The 23,724-nt window shown below is 39.1% G+C and overlaps 1 protein-coding gene across 3 annotated transcripts; it reads right to left on the bottom strand.

Annotated features, from left to right (window-relative positions):
- Positions 1 to 990: 990 nt before the first annotated feature.
- LOC146466417 (uncharacterized) lies at positions 991 to 19,057 on the bottom strand. 3 transcript variants are annotated; one of them, XM_085127377.1, is made up of 8 exons: positions 18,983 to 19,057; positions 18,850 to 18,892; positions 15,535 to 15,605; positions 14,472 to 14,520; positions 9,293 to 9,345; positions 6,368 to 6,606; positions 2,868 to 6,127; positions 991 to 2,164 (listed from the first exon to the last, which is right to left on the bottom strand). In XM_085127377.1, coding segments are annotated over exons 6-8 (3,495 nt in total). In that variant the 5' UTR covers positions 6,602 to 6,606; positions 9,293 to 9,345; positions 14,472 to 14,520; positions 15,535 to 15,605; positions 18,850 to 18,892; positions 18,983 to 19,057; the 3' UTR covers positions 991 to 2,163. The 3 variants fall into 3 exon arrangements, with proteins under 3 accessions (XP_084983503.1, XP_084983501.1, XP_084983502.1); XM_085127375.1 differs by having other exon boundaries at positions 2,868 to 6,606; XM_085127376.1 differs by having other exon boundaries at positions 2,868 to 6,606; positions 14,465 to 14,520.
- Between the last annotated feature and the right edge of the window lie 4,667 nt (positions 19,058 to 23,724).

Consider the following 23,724-nt stretch of genomic DNA (forward strand, 5'->3'; position numbering starts at 1 on the left):
CCGCAAAGTCACACGGTGCAAAAATACTTTTGTAATAGGAAGCACCGTTCTAAAAGGCGTTTGATTTATTTTGTTTACTCGCCGAGGATAAGCTGATAAGCTTGACTTGTGAGCAAGCCAATTATTCTCCACAAGGGGATTAGTTTCTGAAGAAACTGTGGTGCTGCGTCGGTGGGGAGTAGAAACGAATGTTTGGTTTATCAGCAGAGTTGGTAACTAAAGGTAAATTGGCCTTATCACGGTTTTCGACGCCATTTTGACAGGTAGGCAAACAGGCTTGTAACTTTGGAACTTTCCATACATTTCCCTGTATTTTTTCCCGCGAACTATTTTTAGTAGCAGCTCACGGCTGGTTCGCTATACAGACAAATGTATGGAAAGTTCAAAACACGACTGGACGCTTTCTGTCACAGCTACATCCCTCTAATTTTGTTCTTAAAATCCTTTTTCTAGTGCCAAAAGTTTCCAATTCATGAATTTTTCGGAAGCGATGTTTTATGAAAATTATTTGACATCGGATTTCCATACAAACACTTATTTCAAGCTTGTTTGCCTACCCGTCAAAATGGCGTCGAAAACCGTGATAAGGCCTATTGGCCACCGTAAAGAGATTCGAGTGCTGACGTTTCGAGCGTTAACCCCCCGTCACAGCGAATCCAGATAAAGATTACAGCGGCCAATTTATCTTTAGTTATTAACTCTGTTAATAAAGCAAATACACGTTCAGTTATTCTCGACTGCGCTGAAGAGCAGACTTGTTCCCAGTCCCTATTGTTTGTGGGACGAGAGACGGACTGGATCAAGAGTGGATTGAGAAGCGCCTCAATCCACACACTTATCCAATCTTCTCTCGCCCCACGAGCATCAAATGGCGACTAGGTACGAGTCTGTCTAAGGAGGATCTTAACTGTGGCTTTGGAGGCCTTCAACGAAAAACATCAAGAACTTAACAAATTCGGGTTGGATTCTAATGTTATCAGATCAAACTCGTTTTACAAATTTCACTATTTTATTACAAATACCGCCACTTATTTTACGCTACACTGATTGTTCTGTAATGGGGCGGTTTATACCATACCAGTTAGACCTCCATTCCGGTAACGACTTGAACGCCTGATAACACTGCATTAACAAAAGCAGGCTTAATAACGATATAAGATTCATCCTGTATCAGGGTGTATGTAGAAATAAGTAAAACAAACAGTCATATCGCATTTTCGTACAAAAATGAGAATCTTTATCCGTTAGGATGGAAACGAATGTAAACCGGTTTGAAAATCGTACGGGTATCGCGTAAACACAATAAGCTTGCTTACTTACTTTTTAGAGTCGTTATCAATTGAGTGTCGTAAAACCAATCCATAGGAAATTTCTCTGACCAATCACAAAAGATGTGAAAAGCCCAATAAACCAATCACAGTTTTAAGAAAATACATGTAAGAGACGCCAAGCGCGAAAAACGAATGCGAGCCAGGCACTACTGGGTTTTTGTTCTTCCTCGTTATTGGATGAGAAAATGGCGGAAATTTTACTAACCAATCACAAAGCATATTCTAGGTTACTTTCGACACTCAATGGAAAAGGGCTCTATATCTACTCATACTTATTTAACTTACTTAATTTGTATACCCACGAGGGGCTCAGACAATACAACAATATGCACGACCGAATCATTGCGACTGAGATGTATCACTGAGAAAAAGAATATAGTCTCTCTCACTTGGGAAAATCATGCTGTTTACATCCGCACCTAAAAAGACTGGAAATGACACTCTTTTAAGAATATTGTCTCATAGCGAGCAATGCCTTCCAAAAATATATACAATGACTTCAAACTACACTGTATCTAGAATATTAGCATCTTATTTCTAACACAATTACAAAAATTAGACGTAAGGTCAAGTTCATGTGTCCAGTTGTCTTAATGTTATATTAAAACTGCTAAAAATTATAGTTGAAAACTTCATAAAAGTATTTACATGTTCTTCTCTCCACATGGAACAGGACTGAAATCAGGAAAGGAAACACTTAATACATTCTCCTCGTTTGGTTTTACACTATATACAAGTGGTAGTGATAATTTGCATCAGGCCAAGTGGACTTTATCAATGCATCAGTTTCTCACCAAGTGGGCCCCTCTTGTCCTGAGAATGATGCGGCATCTCTGTGAAATAAAAGATCTGGGATTAGTTTCCGCTTTTCTGGAGGCTCTGACTTACAAGTTTCTGTAGTTAATGTGAAGTGCTCCGTTTGATTGTCAGAAAAAAAAGAGAGAGAGAGATGGTTTAATTATAAAGGGAAAGGGAAGGGGAGGAGAGGGAAGGGGGCAGTTTTATGTGCTTTTCAAGACCTCAAGAGTTCACTTTGAATTTCAAAATCAAGTTAATAATGTGCTTCACTTTTGGTCTTCCGCCAGTCCATAATCAACTACACCTGTTCTAGGTTTTAGGGACGAACTTTTGAAATTCGAAGGCATGCAAGATATTGCGTGAGAGAAAATGTTGAATATTGAAAGCCATGCATGTGTGCTTTTGTGTTAAGCAATATTTTTCCTCGAGGGCAATCTCAGTCGGCTTTATGATCGCTGTCAGCATTCTGATTAACAAACTCGCAACAGGCTTGCTCAACCTGAAGCGGCGAATGGAATCAAAACAAAACAAATTGTACACACTCCTCACCAAGGTAACGAAGCTATCCTCAAACTGATTATACCCTTGTTTTAATGAACAGCAGAAGGCTTGGTTATTGAAATAATTTTTACAGAGATTTTGCTTTTATTCCACTGGTAAGTTTATAGTAAACTGTCTTTGTTTTCCATAAAAATACTCCTTTTAAATCCTCAAAAGTATAAGACAAACTTAACTCACCATCTTCTTCTATTTCTTTTCCCAAATTCAATCGTCACGTCATCACCGATCAGCACAAATGGAGCCCAGTACTTCAAGGACCGGAACCGCTCTGACTCACGTAGAAATTTCATAGACTGGTGAAGAGCCACACTCGCGCTTTTTCCATCTGCCAGGTGTTGGTAGAAGTGTTTCATGAACTCCATGGTGGCCTCGTCATCAATCGCCCAGAGTGACACCAGAACAGAACGAGCACCAGCACACAAGAAAGCACGCGCTATACCAACCACGCCCTCGGACTTGACTTCTCCCTGGCCACTGTGACAGCAGCTAAGCACAACCAGTCTTGCTCGCAGACAAACGGCTTGCACATCTGACATTGTTAAAATGTAATATTCTTTCTCAGGGATGCGGGATGTCCAACCTGGGTTTGGGGCCAAAAGAATTTCCCCAGTTTTGGCACATCCATGTGCGGCAATGTGCACCAAAGCAACCGACGTGAGCCTTCGTAATACGGCTCCCTTAGTTGCATTCCTTCCGATGAGGGGTGTGGTCTTCAGAAGGTCTCCAATCATTTCTACTTCCTTTCTGGCGAATGGTAGTGGCTCCCAAAAGGGCTCTCCCACCAGATTGGTAACTTCTTCTAAACATGGATCTCCCACGAGCAGCGCTCCACTCTTACAGTGCAAATCCTCAGGCGCACCTGTGATCAGTGTTAAGGCGCCCAGCGAGGGAAAAATGCGGATTCTGATTGATTCACTCAGTGCAGAATAAGGAGCCAAGCACAACGGACCATCCGGAACAACGATTAACTGGTCACCTTCAAGCAAGTCTGCAATGGGGCCAATAATATCGTCATACAGCGGGCGCAAAGGATTTGCAGTGGAGGTCGGTGGTTGTTCTATTTTCTCAGCAGCTTGTCTGTTGCACCGCGGGTCATCTCCTAGCTCCTCCATTGACCGATTCTCGCACTTGACCCGAACGCCTGCACCAATGTCTCTCAAAGTAGCGTCTATTAATGACTTGCAACTTTCACATTCGATTTCCTTTCGTTTACAGATAATCTCTTTGCCTTTTCTCAGAAACCAAAACATGATTGTGTTCTGATCAAGCGCAACAAAAACTGTTTGTGTGGTTAAATTGTTTAATAGGCAGGAAATCATTTCCTTAGGCTCACCTGACGCGGACGGTAGTGACTCAACACCATACTGTTCTTTCAAAACATCCATTAAGGCCTGTGCTCGCCCTCTGTCAGCAGCACATAAAGCCTTATCAGTCTCTCCATTCTTCAAGAGAGTTTTCCACAAAGAAGCGGACGCACAGCGGTAGCTTTCTCGAAAGCTTATTTTCAATGCATCTTCTGACTGAAGAAGAGCTCTTACGTCATCAAAAATTTTTACGCTGGATCGATAATAATTAAGAGCTTCACTAAAGGAACCCGACCATTCATAATCATGACCTAGAGAACAGCATGCACTTGCCTCCTGAACTTTGTCCCCTACTTCTTTTGCAATACTAAGCTGTAGTTTGTGGTGCTTAATTGCTTCTTCAAAATTACAAAGTTCGTGAAAAATGTTGCCCAAATAAGCATAAGCAAATCCCTCTGAAACCCTATCACCCAATTCTTTGAAGATATGAAGACCTCGTTTTGTGTATTCTATGGCTTGGTCAAAATCACCCAATTGGAAATAACAAACACCCAGACTTCCAAAAGCTAACGCCTCACCACTACTGTCTCCTACGTCTTTGGCGATACTGAGTAGCTGCTTGCGGGACTCTATGCCTTGTTGAAGATCAACCAGGCGTGAATTACACCTGATCATTTTAAAATATGCTTTTGTCTCCTGTAACATGTTCCCCAGTTCTTTAATTATACGAAGAGACAATTTGTAGTAACCGATTGCTTGTTGAAAATGTCCCAGACTTTCATAATCGTCGCCCAGATTGTCATAGGCTTCGCTCTCTCCACACCTGTCCCCTAATTCTTTAGCGATACCAAGACGTAGTTTGCTGCACTCTATGGCTTGTTTAAAATTACCGGAACGATGATAACGTCTAGCCAGTTTGCAATAGGCGTTTCCCTCCATTGCCCTATCCCCTACATCCTTAGCGATATTAGCACATTTTTTGTAATACTCTATAGCCTGCTCAAAGTTGTGCAGACTGTCATTAACGACGCCCAAACTAAAACAGGCCAATGCCTCCGCAGCTCTGTCTCCTAATTCTTTTGCAATATTAAGATGCACTTTGTGGCACTCTATAGCTTGTTGAAAATCACCCAGACGGTGATAAAGACTTCCCAGATTGCGATAGGCTTTTCCCTCCATTGCCCTATCCCCTACCTCCTTAGCGATATTAGCGCATTCTTTGTAATACTCTATAGCCTGCTCAAAGTTGTGCAGATTGTCATTAACGACGCCCAAATTAAAACAGGCCAATGCCTCCCCAGCTCTGTCCCCTAATTCTTTAGCAATATCAAGATGCACTTTGTGGCACTCTATAGCTTGCTGAAAATTACGTAGACTGCAATAAGTGCTACCCAGACCACTATGGGCATGTCCCTCCCTGGCCTTATCCCCTACCTCCTTAGCGATATTAGCGCACTCTTTGTAATACTCTTTAGCCTGCTCAAAGTTGTGCAGACTGTCATTAACGACGCCCAAACTAAAACAGGCCAATGCCTCCTCAGCTCTGTCTCCTAATTCTTTAGCAATATCAAGATGCACTTTGTGGCACTCTATAGCTTGCTGAAAATTACGTAGACTGCAATAAGTGCTACCCAGACCACTATGGGCATGTCCCTCCATTGCCCTATCCCCTACCTCCTTAGCGATATTAGCGCACTCTTTGTAATACTCTATAGCCTGCTTAAAGTTGTGCAGGTTGTCATTAACGACGCCCAAATTAAAACAGGCCAATGCCTCCCCAGCTCTGTCCCCTAATTCTTTAGCAATATCAAGATGCACTTTGTGGCACTCTATAGCTTGCTGAAAATTACGTAGACTGCAATAAGTGCTACCCAGACCGCTAAGGGCATGTCCCTCCCTGGCCTTATCCCCTACCTCCTTAGCGATATTAGCGCACTCTTTGTAATACTCTTTAGCCTGCTCAAAGTTGTGCAGACTGTCATTAACGACGCCCAAACTAAAACAGGCCAATGCCTCCTCAGCTCTGTCTCCTAATTCTTTAGCAATATCAAGATGCACTTTGTGGCACTCTATAGCTTGTTGAAAATCACCCAGACGGTGATAAAGACTTCCCAGATTGCGATAGGCTTTTCCCTCCCTGGCCCTATCCCGTACCTCCTTAGAGATATTAGCACATTCTTTGTAATATTCTATAGCCTGCTCAAAGTAGTGCAGACTGTCATTAACGACGCCCAAATTAAAACAGGCCAATGCCTCCCCAGCTCTGTCCTCTAATTCTTTAGCAATACTAAGATGTCGTTCGTGGCACTCTATAGCTTGTTGAAAGTTACCCAGATGGTGATAAATACTTCCAAGATTGCAATAGGCTGCTACCTCCCCACCCCTGCATCCCTCTTCCTTAGCGATACAAAGGCATTGGTTGAAATACTTTATGGCTTGTCGAAAATTACCCTGACTGTCGTAAGCCAAACCCAGATTGAAACAGGCCTGTACTTCCCCCATCTTATCACCAGTTTGCTTGGCGATTTTAAGCTCTTCCAAGCGGTTCACTAAACAGTCTGACTTGTTATCCGACATTTCGCCAGAATGATGATTGGAGTTCCCCATTTTAGCTAAGAAGAAAAGAAAGTATATGTTGTGAAGGCAAATTCCCATTTTTTCCGACTCTAGTATGATTTTAATCCATAATGGTTTTCACAAAATTGAGCACTACTGACACGCAATCTTTGTGAAACGGTTTCAGTGATTCACAATATATATATATATATATATATATATATATATATATATATATATATATATATATATACTTTTTGTCTGTTATGATGAAAGGAAAATTTACGTAACCACGTTCTGTTGTTACAACTCGTGTCACTGATTTTAGAGTAAACTGGCTGATTAACATTTTAACCCCATCTGTGGCATAATTTAACGGCCTTCTGCGTCTGAAAACTTTCAAAGTGGTTTTTTAATGTAACTATTCGACAAACATTCTAAGTGAGCTTTGGAATAAATGTGATGGACTATTTTTTAAGCCCGTTAAATAAATGAGAATGACACAGGCATATTCGAAAAAAAAAAAAACCCTAGTGGTCTTATATATCAGGAGTCGAACCTAAGACCTTCTGATTACTAGTTTGGATGTTCTATCACTGAGCTACAGGAGACTCGTGGAACCTAAAGCCATTAAACTAGGTTCATGCAACAAACATCCTGCGTACTGCATATTACTGCTAGGAGTGCCAGGATGTCGTGTGGCATACGTGCAATGGAATAAACGTGATGAGTATTTTAAGCCTTAATAAATGAGAATGATGTATTATTCAGTTAGTGACACAGGCACACTCGGACAATAATCCAAGTGCTCTGATACATTCTACGTGAACTTTATAACTCACTCGTTTGCTCAATCAGGCAGTAAATAAATAAGATGCCCCTAATGGCATTTTCACAGGATGCTTAATGTGGCCTCATTTATTACCATTGTATGCTTCACAGATTTTTTAAACTATCTAATAAAACTAGCTGATGAAATAGTTGGAGTCACAAAGATAGTGGATTTTTCCTTTTCCCTTCTGTCACGCTACTTATCGTTATACCGCAAATTGCGACCACACACATGGCCTCACTCACGTTTTCTATTCTGGTTATGTAATTTTAATAAAAGTGTAAGATTGCTAATTGTTCTCGTTTCCCCCCCCCCCCCCCCCAAAAAAAAAAAAGCCAGAAAGAAAACAGGCAAAAAGCTTTCCTAAATGAAATCTTTTAGTAAATATTGGCAATCAAACATTCAATCTTTCTGTGAAGTGGATTTCCAGTAACATTTAAGCATCAATTCGACAAAGTGATGTGATGTGTTTAGCTTATCAATGACCTCTTCTCCTCTCATCATGGTTCTACAACTGTCAAACAACTCTCCAATTTCCACCGTTTTAACTGTCGAGTGCTTCTCAGAAGTTATTCTTTTGATTTACCGCTTCAAAAGGGTTAATTTTCTTTCTGTAAACAGCACATTTCAATCTAAAACTTTCAAACAATATGGCCACGTCACTACAGAAGCCTTTTCAGTTCCACCGAGAAATAATGAGGGCGTGACGTCACAATAGTAATTAACTCTCCTCCAGTCCCTCCTGACATACACTAAGATATTGCATTCTGATTAGACTGTTTTTGCTAAAGACAATAAGGACGATAGGAGACAAAAATATCCCCTCTAGGAGAAAACTGAATTTGATAAATGTAAAACAAGTTAATAATTGAAAGATTCCCATTTACGACTACGATGAAGAAAAAAAGGAACACCACCGAAATTTCGACACTGTCTGCTCCTCAGGGCATCCCGCATAATAAATTAATATGCAGATTTGTGACTACGACGAAGAAAAAAAAAGAAAAAAAAAAAGATAGACCGAAACCTAGACACGGTCTGCCCTGCAGGCATCCCGTGTAAAAATAACAAAATGCCCCTAATAGCATTTTCACGTGATGCGTAATGTAGCCCCATTTATTCCCTATTGTATGCTTCGCAGATTTTTAAAAACTATCCTCCCTTCGCAATTGAAATAATTGAATGGTTTTATTCAGAGGGGCTGCGTGATATTTTATCGTTGTGTTACTGGAAATCATACCGGAAATTACTCTGCGACAACGTCATCACCCCGCTGGGCGCTGGGCAACAGATAAGGGGATCTAACTCGCGTATACTATTGAAAAATAATCAATGTAGAAATGGTTTCTGTCTCCAAATTAATAGTGAAAACGTAAGGATCAAAGTGTCCGTATAAAGCAAGAGGTATTATTCTTAACAAATGCTTTCCCCTGTATAGTAGTTAGGTTCCCACTTAGCAATCTGTCATAATAAATACAGACAACTAGCTTTCTTTGAAATAACTCTTATTTAGCCAGAGTAATTAAGTCATGTCTCAAATTATTTTTGCTTGAAGATTGCGTGGACAAGACTACAAAGGAAAAATTTCACGCACTTATACGTCAAGCATGAAATGTAATGCGACACTTTTTTCAAAAGATTTCCCTTTGTGAAATCAGCTTGATAAACGGCTTTCTGTTCACATAAATCTACCCGAAAGTTAAAAACGTACGTCTTACAGTAAATTTTTAATTTTGATTCCCAAAAAACTTCACTTGCCCGTCAGGCAAGTGATGGTCAGAATCCACTAGCGCAATCACAAAATCCACTAGCCCTAGGCTATTGGACACGACTTTCTTTGCACACTGTCTTGATCAATAACCCTCACAACTTAATCTGTTAAAAGCTTAACACTATTGAGTATAACTCACCTCTTACAAAATGCCGTTAGTGTTACGTCAGGAAAGCTTGACAGAAATTCTCTCTGCAAATAAGAAATTTGAAAACAAACAGTTACCTAGTTTACTGAGTTTATTCCTAATGCTGGTGGCACTATTAGCCCTGTACAGACTGGCTGTTAGCCTAGTATATAGCTAGGTCTTTGGTTCAACTCCTGTTGAGAGAAATCGGATTTTCTCAGTTTTTCCGAGTATGCTTGTGTCACTGATCGACTGAAAAGATACATCTCTCATTTATTCACCAGGTTAAAAACATTTCTTTCACACATTCCACTCAACGACATTCAAATCCTAGCAGTATGCAGGATATTTGTCCCATGAACCTAGTTTAATGGCCTTAGCTCCGACAAGTCTCCTGTAGCTCAGTGGTAGAGCATCCGAAATAGTTACGTGGGATGCCCTCAGGGAAGAACATGTCGAAGTTTCGGTCAGTTTCTATTTGTTCGTCGTCATCATTTTTTTTTCTTCATTGTAGTCACAAAACTGCAAATATGAATTAATAAATTATTAATTGAACCTGAATTAAATTCTGTTCTCTCCTGGAGGGGATACTTCTGTGCTCTATAGTTCTCATTGTCTTTAACAAAAACAACCCTATCAGAACCATTATCTTGTCATATGTCAGTGGGGAGGGGACAATTGATAGACTCATCCCTATCTGTGTGACATCACATAGCCACTAATCAGTAAAAAGGTTTTTTCACTGAAATTGGCGGCCACATTGTTTACATCTTTAAGATTGAAATATGCCATTTTTAAAAACAGAATTAACCCCATTTGAGAAAGTAAATCAAGAGTATTTTCTAAGAAGTACTGGACAGTTTAAAATGGCGGAAATTGGAAAGTTCCTGCATGGGCTATAGGAAACATGGGTTTCGACTAAAATTAATAAAGATTACATTTATCTCAAGTAAAGTTGAATTCCTCACACTGAAGTAGTCTCTTGTATTTTTTGGTCGTTTCTCCCATTTATTTCGTTAAGAATAGCCCCAACAATGTGCTGTTGGGTTTCAGAACTGGCAAGCATTCGTTAAGTCTTTGTACTCGAGCGTCCTACTCAAATCCCAGGTGCCGGCGCTAAGCGCGCGGGCGTTAACTCATTATCCCCCCCGCCCAGGTAGGAACCAAACCTGATCAATCGTGTGAAGCTTGTAAGAAGTTACTATGGCAATATCCATGTAAGGTGGCAAAGGGTGCCCGTTCCTGGGGGTCTGAAAAGGCAAATATCCATTCTTGCACTAAAATGATCGTCAAATTATTCTCTACAGATTGGATAAGATTATTCGGATGCGCAGATTAAAAAATTTTCACCTTTTTTATTTAAAGTTCATGCCGACACTTCACTAATTAAATTTAAGACACTGCACTTTGTGGAAAGAACTAAAACACTTTTCACTTTGCTCTGATTTAACGAAAAATCTCCATTCTTGCACTAAAATGATCCTCAAATTTATTATTCTCTACAGGTTGAATAAGATTATTCTGATGCGCCGTTTAAAACATTTTCACATTTTTTTTATTCGAAGTTCCTTCAGGGTCCTGTTAAGATCCTTCAGGTTCCAGCAAGGATCTTTAAAATCTGCAAAGATCCTGAAGGATCTCCAAGGATCTTTGCAGGGACTTGGTAGGGACATCGAGGATCTCTGTAAGATCCTACAAGATCTTTGAGGATATGCATCAAGATCCTAAAAGATCCTCATCAAGATCCACAAAAGATCCTAATGCAGATCTTTAAAGATCCTCAAGGATCTTAAAAAGATTTTCACTAGGATTAACCAATTGGGCAATTCCAGAAAATATCCATACCCAACAACGGACAGCTTCCATGTTTTAACCCCCCCTTGCCTTCGGAAATTCCAAAATGCGTTACCCCCCCATGCCCTCAGAATTCCATAATCGTGAACCCCCCCTCCCCTTCAGAATTTCCGGTCTTTCTGGGAAGTACATTTTCGACTTTAGCAACGCCTATATGAACAAAAGAACATGAATTTATGCCTCCTCAGGGCTGTGATCTAGCGACGCTAGGCGACAAGCTTTACTCTTCAGCGACAAGAAAAACCTACCGCTAGAGGCCAGGCTGTGAAAACTTCTTTTAAGTCCGAATTTGGCTATAATAATAAACACCATTTACGGCAGTTTTACTCCTCTTTGTTTTCTTGTGCTATTCAACTCCTTTAAGAAAAGAAGGAAACTAGAACAACGCATTGGATGAAAACAAAAATTATTTCTTTTCACCCCTTGTTTTATACACGCACACAATCCATAGAATGTCTGGGATCCCAGGACTCCTCGCATGCTTCAGTCGGCTTCAGTTTCTGAACCAAAAATTGTATCTGTGATTCCAGGCACTATCAAGAGAAAACTTGTGGTTTCAATTACCACATTACGAATACCTAGTATTAACTATTTCAAACTCTTATAGCGAGGAAGGAGAAAACCTATTGTCAACAACATTGAAAACAACTTAATGCAAATTTATCAGTGATATGTGATGCGCGTCTTGAATGTTCGATTCCACGTGCCCGAGTCCCTCACGAGTAAACATACATCGTTGCTGTTTAGTAATTATCTACTTTATCTGATTGGATAAAGTAGATAATTTCAAAGTGGCCGCTCGCTTGCCTTTAAAGCAGACTTTGTTTATTTACATCTTGCGCGTAGCGTTACAAATTTGCATATCGAGATCATCATATCGAACCTCAAAAGGCGATGTCACGTTTTCTTCATTTCAAATTGTATTACCGTGTCTTCCTCTCAAAGATGACTTGGAATACCTGTCCACTAAACCCAGTAATATTTACAAAATGTTACTGAAAAAAGTAGCAGTCATTAACCTTCATACAAGAGCAGCCTTCCAATCGATCGACTCTTACGCCGGAGCACGTGGACAAGATTGCGGCTTTTTCGCGGAATGTAACACGATCGCTTCTGAAATATCTTCGCTGCGCAAGCAGTACGCTGCGCAAGATTATACTTGATTGTACTTGAATCTTTCGAATGAAAACTTCGGGAAAAGCATTTCCTTTTTTAAAAACGTACATCGTCTACGGTAGAATTCGTCAAGGAACCGGGGAAACTTCAAAGTGGCCGCTCGCTTGCCTTTAAAGCAGACTTTGTTTACATCTTCCGCGTAGCGTTACAAATTTGCATATCGAGATCATCGTATCGAACCTCAAAAGGCGATGTCACGTTTTCTTCATTTCAAATTGTATTACCGTGTCTTCCTCTCAAAGATGACTGGAATACCTGTCCACTAAACCCAGTAATAAACAGTGATGTAAGCGAAACTAAAAGATGGCGACTTTTTCGGCCGCTGTTTCACAAGCTGAGAATGGAAACACGCAGGATCGCTACCAGTACGCTGCACATAATTATGCTTGATTGTACTTTAATCTTTCGAAACAAAACTTCAAAAACAGCATTTCCTTGATTAAAAAACGCGCAATAGCCCCCCCCATGCCCTCAGAATTCCATAATCGTGAACCCCCGGCCCCCTCCCCTTCGGAAATCCTAAAAGCCGTCCGTGGTATGGTATGAATATTTTCTGGAATCGCCCATTGAAAATTTACTTCTTTGTATTAGTATTGGCAAACAAATACATATAATCCAGAGTAAACTTAAATTTCGTTTTCCTTAATAACAATTGGTGCAGTAGAAGAAGCATTAAGACAACTTTAAACTTTGCCGACGTGATAAAATCCGTTTCTCTACAGTCAACTCCCTTGAAAGCATTCTACAGCACTTTTTTTACATAATTTGGCACACAAGATAATACATATATATTTAGAATAAGTTGATGTGTAACACTTTGTTTGCTTTAAATAAGACCCCTATGGGCATTGGTGTTAGTTTAGCAATAAGTGCTGGTGGAAACGTATCCTCTCATCACGATTGAGCTAATGGAATATATAGTATGAGTCACAAAGATGGCGTGGTGTTGTTTTGGGCGGCTGTATCCTTGCATTATGCCACTGGTAGTCATACCGGGAATTGGGTTACGACAACTTACTGACGAGACTGACTCACGTTTTCTATACTGGTTATGTAATGTCAGCAAGTGTAAGATTACAAAGTGTCCTTGTTTTACAAAAAAAAAAAAAAGGAAAAAAAAAGAAAGATGAACAGACAAAAAGCTTTCCTAAATGAAAACTTTAAGTAAAAATTGACAATCAACCCTTCAATTTATTTTAATTATTGAACTGGATTTCCAGTAAGGTTAAGGCATCAGTTCGACAAAGTCTGCCACAAAAGTAATGTTTTAAACTTAAGTTTGACCTTTTTTCTCTCCACATTGCAAAACACAATCTGGTTAGTCAAAACCTAATTTCTTCAACTTGAACTGTCCAATTTCCACCATTTAAACTGTCGAGTACTTTGATTTTTAGCACTTATCCTTTCGATTCACCGCTTCAAAAGGGTTAGTATTCTTTCTGAAAACTGCATATTTAAGTCAAAAACTTGTAAACAATATGGCTGATTTCACCAGCTATGTGACGTCACACTGGTAGAAAACCTCTTTCCCTTCCCTTCTGACATACACGCAGATAATGGATTCTGATTGGACCTCCAGGTTTAATGAATACTTTAATGTGCAGATTTGTTACTATGATGACTATGACGAAAAAGAAACTCGACTGAAATTTCAACACGGTCAGCCCAGGCCTTCCGCGTAATTATGCACATTTGTGGCTATGACGAAGAAAAAAAAAATATACCTGACTGAAAACTTTACAGGCAGACTAGTGCAATATTACTAATAAACCAAAAGGCATGTATCGAGCTTTTGGTTGACATCACTGGGCAGTCAGCACGAGGAAAATATATCAAAAAATACCCTCGCTCCTGGGCCCAGCTGCTCGAAGCCCGATTAAGCTAATCCTGGATTAACGTGAATTTTGATCCGAGTTTAATAACTAATCAATAAAGATTCTTCCAAACGATTTTTGTCCTTTAGTATTGACTTAGACTTTTCTTTAGCTTTAGCTTGACATTAGCCTTTAAACCATTTTTAATGCACAAGATGAAAACCTCAATTAACTTTTAATTGTGGACTAGCTCTAATGGGCTTTCGAACAACCGGGCCTTGGATAAATAACTCTTGCATCTTAATATTTTGGAACGTAACATGTCGGTGAGTGAACTAACCACTTACAAAATGCCTCAGTCTTGAAGTTATGCCAGAAAAGCTTGGCAGAAACTCTCTATAAATAAAAACAACAAAAATATCAAATGGAAACTAATATATGATTTAAATTTAAGAAGCAACGGCAAAATATTAGTGTCAACCAAAAAAGAGTTGGTTACCCAACTGAAAATTCACTTCACTGTAGAAATATTAACAAACAAAATATACAGCGGAAACTTAATTTCATTTTCGTTAATAAAAAGAACAACATCAAGGTAATATTGAACTTTTGCTTGGTTTATCAACAGAGTTAATAAGGAAATTTCACCAGCGTAAAGATATTTGAGTGCTGATTTTTCGAGCGTAACAGCCCTTCATTAGAGCGAATCAAGGAACTGTAACTAGTATGTGGTTTTTATAGTGAGCAGTGTAGATGCGTTATTGCTGAGAGCATGGTAATGTGGAAAGCAAGATTGAATTCGTGGAATGAAAAGTGTTCGCTGACTCCATGTTTTTTATGTAACCATCTTTCCACTCTTGAAGTGAACTACACTGCTAAATAATTATATAAACCACATACAACCTACAATTCTGTGATTTACTATATATGACAAAGGGTAACTATAACGCTCAAAACTTCAATACTCGAATCTCTCTACAACAGCCTAATTATCTATAACAAATCTGTTCACAAAACCAAACATTCGTTTAATTCCATTCCCCACCAATGCATCACAACAGTTATGTTGATATGAACCTTCTTACACATGTACATTTGCTGTACAGTCAGCTCACTTAAAAACATGTTACAACATATTACTTTTAAAAGACATAGGCCCACAAGAATAAAAATATATTTAGAATTAGTTGCCATGTTGCATTTCGGTTGCCTTAAAAAAGTGTGTTATTAAAACCAACCAGGATTAAGTCTTGTGGAATAATTATCAATGATGCTATTTTGAGGAATTGTGCGAGTTCCTAGATGTATAATGCACAGAGTAAAGCAGCAGAGTTAAACTTATATTTATTATTAATAAATATTTAGTGAATAGTTTGTATCTGTTATATATTATATAAGGTAATGACTTACCATTCACTGCTTTTCTAACTGGATCCTTTTTTGACTTGGTGCAACAGGCGTAATTAACAGAAATTACGAATCTGCAAACAAGTTATTTGAAGAAAACAAATGAAAAGTTACTCATAAAATCGTTATCTTATAACTCCCCTTCCAAAATCACAGCAGGCGATGTACATGTATATCATAAAGTACAAGGGCTGGGTATATAGAAATGTGAATCATATTTTTATGTTAATGGTTGTGTACACTGTACATTGCAAACTCTTCACAAGGATTGTGATTATTTCCTGCATTAACAGTAATGAAGGGTTGACTTAATCCTACACTGACTGAATACCAGCATATTGCTTACCACTTGATTAGTTTAAGGTCTTCGTTGGTTCCTAAAGAGACTTGCGTGCTAATGCAATATTTTTATGGAAGCTCATCAAAAAATTACAAACTTTCTGGTAGCATATTGATTGACAATAATTAAAAATTAGCTTTAAACCAAAACTGCAGCTACTTTTTAAGTCTAAAACAAATGCGAGGATTATGCATGACGAGGCGTCTTTTTATAGAATACTGGCAGAAGTCTTCCATATTTTTAGCTTTGTTAATTAGATCATCACCGCATCACCATGCACAAAAACATAAAGATGAACTGAAGACCTTAAACCTCAAAACCTCAAATGTTTCACTGAATTCTCCGCTACGTAAAATAATTAAAATCAACAAAGGAGTGTACATTATTTCTAGTGTAGATTGGCAATAAAACAAAGAGAACAGGATAGGAGATGTAGAGTCGTTTTGGAGTTTTAGTGTTCTCGGTTCCTCGTTTTTGAGTTTTGAGCACTGTGTTTTTTCATTTTCGAATGCTTTTTATTTTTTACATTCTCTCATTCCTTGGCATGAACAAGTCGTCCTCAAAGTATTCGTCATCACTGCCAGGCAGCAGGCTCATCTCCGCATGTTTCACGCTGTGAATCTAACGAAACTTCTTTTATACCGGTACATTGTGTGGTTCCAGAAAATATCCATACCCCCCAACCACCCCCTTGAATTTCCGTTCCAGGGGGTTCTTTGAAGACCCCCCCCTTCCTCCCCCCAGGAATTTCCGACTTTTCTTTTTCACCTTTACAAATTCCACATTTTCGTTTAAATGACCTCCGGAGAAAAAAGATTGAGAATTTACCGCGAAGAAACTGCTATGAACCAGTTGTACATCGAGTGGAATTTAAGAACTTCGAAACCGTTAAATATACAATTACAAGTGGTGTCATTTTACTTAACGGTGAAACAGACTTCTGACTTACACAGTTACCGTTACTAATTAAGTAGTGAGCGTTCCTAAAATGCCCTCTATTAGAGTGTTTACACAAAGCCTGTGAGACAGCTACAATGCTAAAAATATCGGACATTTGAATTGTTGTTGTTTCCTGTTGTACTTGTTTATTACTCGGGCCGTAAGGCAGCTCGAGTTAAGTTTTTGGTCACGTTATCAAATTCTTTTATCTTTTTGGTCGCGATGGGCCGAGAGATAAGACTTCAGGCCACGAGTTAAGTTCTCGGCCTTTTTTTGTACTCGGACGACACAATTTAAGTTTTCGGTCGCATTTTCAAATTTTTAGAATATTTTTGGGGGTCACGATGGTCCAGACCCCAATTTTAGACACGGTATGCCCCTTAGGGCATCCCAAGTAATTATAACCCGGCACCTCACGGCCGGACTGCAAAGAACGCGACCGACAACGTAACTCATGACACGAAGTCTTATGTGTTAATCGATAGATACAGAGTCAGAGATATACATGTACCAATAGTGAAGCAATAAATAACCACCAGATAAAATTACATTATTTGCAGTGCGAGTAAAATACAGGGGAAAGCATTTGTTAAGGAGAATACCTTGTGCTTCATACTGGCATGCTTTAATTCCCGGGCTTTAATTTCACCTTTGATTTGGAGACAGAAACCATGTGTACATTGATTATGTTTCAATACGAACCGAGAGTCATATATAAATATCTGTATGACCCCGAGCATTGATGACGCTAACAGCAATTTCTGGTATGATCGTTGTGCATGTGAAGGCCACATTCAATTCAAAGTGTTCTACGCTTTCTACCAAATCTTGTGGTGATCACTGGCATTGTATTAAAAGGCAAACTTTTGCAAGCATTTTCCCTCATCATTGTTCAAGTCCGGATATTTACAGGTTTGGACAGAAATGATTTAAAGTAGTCATTAAGAATTTTTGAACAGACGTGAAGAAACTTAATCTGTTTATGTGTCTATTTGTTTATGACAAATGTTGTTTTCCCTGTATTTCATTCTGACTGCAAGAAATACAATTTTATCTGGTGGTTACTTATTGCCTCACTATATCTCTGTATCTATCACTTTGGGGGAATTAACGACGCTGGAGGTTATCACTGCCAAAAGATTGTAAGCTTACGCACCACGCAGTCAAATAAGGCCCGAGTATAAGCTGAAAACAGCTTCTTTTTTGGTACGATAATGAATCTAACTTTTGTTTTTTCGGGCGTATAAACATCACACCAAGTGATCAAGTTTGGAACGAGGCGTATAAACATGCACCAAGTGATCAAGTTTAGAAGGAAGCGTGAAAATTTACACCAAAGCAAGCAATGGAAAACTAATAAAAGTAAACTGACGATGACCTTGCAGTGAATACAATGATTTGCACAAATAAAAATCTGAAAGAAAATGAAATGTTGTTTGCATGTCAAGCATGTCATTTGAAACGACTAACATCCAGTTAGACATTTAAGATGCTTATGTTATTCACATATTCATGACTTAAGCTGAGCTAAAATGCATTTTTTTCCTGCTGCAAAAAATGTAATCACAAGATTGGAGTACAAAACGCAGGCACTCAAGCTACCTACTTACACCATAATTTGAACACTACCTCATGCGAAAAGCAAATAAGGCATACAAAGACTGTATTTGTAGAAGAATGATTCATGTTTAGCTATGTTTCAGAGCTCTCGAAGCCAGCTGCGCCAAAATCGCTGAGACAGTTTATCTGCTGACACAGCGTATTTCACTTATCTGCTGACACAGTGTATTTATTTAATACGCTGTCTCAGCGATTTTGGCGCAGCTGGCTTCGACAGTTCTGAAACACTGCTAAACATGCATCATTCCTCTACAAATACAGTCTTTGTATGCATTATTTGCTTTTCGCATGAGGCTGTGTTCAAATTATAGTGCAAGTACGTAGCTTGAGTGCTTGCGAGTGAACAAAGTTGTAAATAATCAACGCAGATACGTAATCAACAACACAACTTTCAAGAATTTGCTTTCATTTATTCTTACCTTGAGGATATCCCTGACGCTAAAACTGAAAATATATTGCGTTCTGAAATTAAAAGAGATGCAGTTTAGAAAATATAAACGAAGTAAAAACATTTCGCAAAATCAGGGGCATTCAAAACGACAAAATACTCACCTCGATTTCTCTCCGTCCCTTACCCTGTCCAAATGGAAAAAGCAAAACAGTGCGTTGCATTGTGGTGCGCACAAAATTAACCACAATGCCTTGTTCCTTGATCTTTATGCGACCACAAGTTCGCAAAGGTTCACGGGAGCAAATTGGACCAATCACAGTAGCAAGGGCGTAGCGTGGTTTTCCCGTTTAGGTAAGCACAGGAAGGAAGGCGTAGTGAAACGAGCGCCGAAGACGCGAGCCTCTAGGGAGGTGTGGGGGCATGCTCTCCCAGAAAAGTTTTACGTTTAGTGCCTCGGAAACGCCATTTTCCATTTTTTCCTGAGAAGTTTCATAAATCAAAGTATGAAAAAACGCTAACTATAAGTGTATACTGGACTTGTGTATCATAAACTGTAAATGTGGCTATAGGAAAGGGGCGAGACGTCTCCCTATACGACAGGAAAATTCGGAAACTACATTTATTTTATTTTTTTTTTTATTTATTTATTTATTTTTTAACTCAATATTTATCTAGGGGAATCCATGAAAAGTTTTTCTTTTCGAAAAGGTGTAGTCTCCAAAGGAGTTGACAAGAGTAGAAAATCCACTATGCACTCAAAAGCCCACATTCTTCTTGTGTATGTAGAGTATTGCCAGAGAGCACAGCCTCTCCTCACTCATAGTGCTTCAAAGAGGGGTTTTCAGTCTCTTCATGTCGCAAGTGTCTCGACCTTCACGGTTGTGATGACTGGGTTTTGAACTCTCATATTAAAATAAATAGTGCAATATTCACTCAGTTCTCTTTTCGTAAAATAGCAGCAATAATAAGAGAAAACTCTTGTAAGTGTATAAGTCGCTTTTCGCCAAAAAATCTTTAAGGTTACCCGGTACTTTCAGAGGTGTCTCGCGTCCAAGCGATGTAGCGCGTCCGGTTTAAGCTGTAGATACCTAAACCCTTATATCAAATTAAAGCTTATAGAGCTGGCTATCCAACTAAACCAAGAATTTTGAAATAAAAAGAATTGCCGAATTTTTAGCGCTGATTTCTCGAATAAATTTTTTTCACTTGGAGGAGCCACTTCAAAGCGCTAAAACTCAAAGGGAATTTATTCGTTTGCCTTCAAATTTGGACAGCAGCTAGTTTAACATATGAACAACAAAAAGTGCCTGCGAATTTTTTATTTCGAAATATTTTTTCTCCAAGAGCGATTTTTGTATGACAACTCAAAATTTTTTCAAACCTCTTTCGAAAATGTTCTGTAACTTTTCACTGGAATTGAATATGCCAAAACGCAGACACGTTTTTTTAGCGCTTTGGGTCTGGAAACTGAGGAGCAAATTAAATTAGCGAAAAACAAACTTCGCTTTGACTTGTAGCTTTCGAAAGGTGATTCGGACGCTCGCAAATAGAGGTCGTGAAAAATTCGACAATTCATTTTATTTCAAAATTCTTGGTATAGTTTGATAGCCAGCTCTACAAGGTTTAATTTGATATAGGGGTTTGGGTATGTACAGTTTAAACCGGACGCGCTACACTGCTTGGACCCGAGAAACCTCTGAAGGTCCCTGGTAACCTTAAGTAAATAAATCTATAAGTAAATAAATAAATAAATAAATAAATAAATAAATAAATAAATAAATAAATAAATGAATGAATGAATGAATGAATGAATGCTATGAAGTTGATCTAAATTTTCTCTTGAAAGCATATAATAAGAACTAACATTAATCACTCTAATCATTCTCATTCACAAGATTTATCGAGCAAGTAAAAATCTTATCCAGTGTGAAATGTTTGGCTAGCCAAACACGAGCTTTCAATTTGACCGCGTGTGCTAAAAGAGAGGGTCCTGGCCTGAAGGGGTAATCTATTTACTGTCAGTGTAAGAAGTGCCACTCCCAATACATTGGGGAGACAAAGCGCAAACTTAATGAACGTTTCGGGGAACATCGCAGATCTATCCTGAATCACCATCAACTACTCAACCCTACTCCTGTCTCGCTACATTTCAACCAACCTGGCCACTCAATCAACGACGTCCAACTAATCCCGCTTGAACTTATACGCAGCAAACGTGACTCAGTTAGAAAGGCTCGTGAAGCTCATTTAATCAACAAAGCTAAAACATTGCACCCTCTTGGTATAAATAGACGTGACGAAACACGCCAATGACATGTCTCACACTTGTAACTTAGTCCTAATCAACCAATCATTGTCATGTATTTTATATTTTAAATCTTCTTTGTAACGATCCTTTTATGTTTCTCACTTTTCTTTTTTGTTCAGCCCCCGAGGCAGGTTTGTATTGCAAACCGAAATATCGGGCAAAAATTTGTTTTTTTTTTAAAAAACAAATATATTTCAGTTATTCTAGCTTTTTTTGTTTGTTCTATCAAGCTCGTCACCTCCGCCGTTGGGATCAGTCTGCCGTTAATATTTTGTATTTGAGATAATTTGCTGATCCAGGTCTACAAGTGATCCGGCACCACTCATTGGTTTGTCGCTGTGGAATTGCAGATTTTATTGTATTCATTAACTGGGATTGGCCTGTTTTTGCCCTGGGAAAATGGGATTTAGGTCATTGGGTCTGGGATTTGGTCACTGGGAATGGAAAAAATGTCAAAAATGGGAATGGGATAAATACTTTGTAACCATGACCAGTCGAGACATCACTTATTTCCAGGGGTTGAGAGAGTCAAAAAAGTGTTCAAGCACCTTGGTAGTGCCATTTTTTGGCATGTTTAGCCACGGTCCGCACCTTTTATTTTCCTCCGACCGATTTGCGGTCAACGTGTACAGCCGTGCGTGTAAAGCCAAAAGTCTGCAGAGCATGGCGGGAGCGATGGCGGGAGCAGAGTTGTCCTGCAAGACTCGCACTGTTGTCGTGGAAGTTGAGGACGGTGCCTACTAATACAGAAGTAATTTTACGCAGTTTATAACTATGCGAGAAAAGCAGATCTTTAATAGCAAGGGCTATTGGAATCAAAAAAGAAAATTCGGGGTAACCACGCAATTTTTGTAGATAATTAAGCCAAATAATACTAAAAAGCGCTGAAATACAAAGCATTGTATGGCATTTTTTCGCAAATTGAAGATTAATTATCTCTGAAAATGCATGGTTACCCTCAGTTTTCTTTTTAGATACCAAGAGCACTTGCTAAGTTCTGCTTTCTCAGCATGGTTTTAAACTGTATTAGAAGGCACCACCCTTGGGAAACTCGACTATCTCGAAATGTGCAGAACGTATGCGCAGTAACAAAAGTAGGCACCGTCCTTAAGTGCTTTTCTACTCAAAATGTTGCCATACACACCAAGAACTGTAAACTGGGGGTACGTTTTTTGGGAGAATCGGAAAACGGATTTGTGATCTTAGATCATTCGGATCCACCCTGCTAACAGAGCCTTTCGTTTGCTTGCTCGATTTTGGCGTTCTCGAGAAAGACTCTGCATGAATCGAGTAAGATCTTTATTGGAACCGACGAATCCTGTTCCTTTGATGCCGCCTGATCCGAATGATCTGAGATCACAAATCTGTTTTCGGATTCTCCCAAAAAAACGCACCCTGGAATTACCATTGGATTGTTCAACAACCCAGGTGAAGATGAATATTCGTAGAATGTGTGGCATAGAGGAATCGAGTAGACGAACAGGATTTGCAGATTTTGCTATCAAAGTGTTTTACATTGTACAACAGCGACAGGCCTGGACGACTCCCTAGCGCGTGTTTTAGCCCTTTTTATGATTTAGCTCTCACGAGTATACCTTTGATTGACATATGAGGGCGCGTCTTTGTAGATTTCTTTGAGCAATGGTTGTTGCTCTATTAAATGCCAGTCTTGTACATGTATGAGGATTTGTTTGAATTTTGGCACTGCTGGAAAATGGGCGAAACGCAATGACCGAGAGTTCGAACATTGACAGAAACATTCAGTTTAAAATACATGTATTGCCCTCTAACTAAGCAAGAAAAAAATTAAAAATAAAAAGTCTTCTGATTTCTCGCTTCCGTGTATTTGAAAATATTTTAAAATACATAGATGAGTGTCTTTCTGGCGTGTTTTAATGTTTTACCCAAGGAATGCCTTAGAATGAAATCCATAGGCATAACTGCAGCAATTGAAATCTGAAGAAAACTTTTGAAAATTTCAGTGGGCTCCTGACTGATGTTATAATTTTTATGAGCTATAAAAGCTACTGCCCAAGTAACTTTAACCATCGTTGAAATTTTCATGTCGACGAATTTTCATTTTTTGTACTCCGGATTCCGGATTCCGGCCTTTAGCTAAACCCGTCCTAAAAGGCGTTGGATTTATTATGTTCAGTTTCTCGCCGACGAAAAGCTGGTAAGCTCGACTTTTGAGCAAGCCAGTTATTTTCTACAAGGGGTTAGTTTCTAAAAAAGCTGTGGTGCTGCGTCGGTGGAGAGTAGAAACGAATATTTGTTTTATCAACAGAGTTCATAACTTAAGGTAAACTGTCTACCGTAAAGAGATTCGAGTGCTGACGTTTCGAGCGTTAGCCCTCCGTCAGAGCGAATCCAGATAAAGATTAAAGTGGCCAATTTATCTTTAGTTATTAACTCTGTTAATAAACCAAACACTCGTTCAGTTATTCTCGACTGCGCTGAAGAGCAGACTTGTTCCCAGTCGCTATTGTTTGTGGGACGAGAGACGGACTGGATCAAGAGTGAATTGAGAAGCGCCTCAATCAACACTCGTATCTAATCGTCTCTCGCCCCACGAGCATCAAATGGCGACTGGGC

This window comes from Pavona decussata, unplaced genomic scaffold (genome assembly GCF_977016875.1).
Source record: "Pavona decussata unplaced genomic scaffold, jaPavDecu1.1 SCAFFOLD_144, whole genome shotgun sequence".
NCBI classification, from domain to species: Eukaryota; Metazoa; Cnidaria; class Anthozoa; order Scleractinia; family Agariciidae; genus Pavona; species Pavona decussata.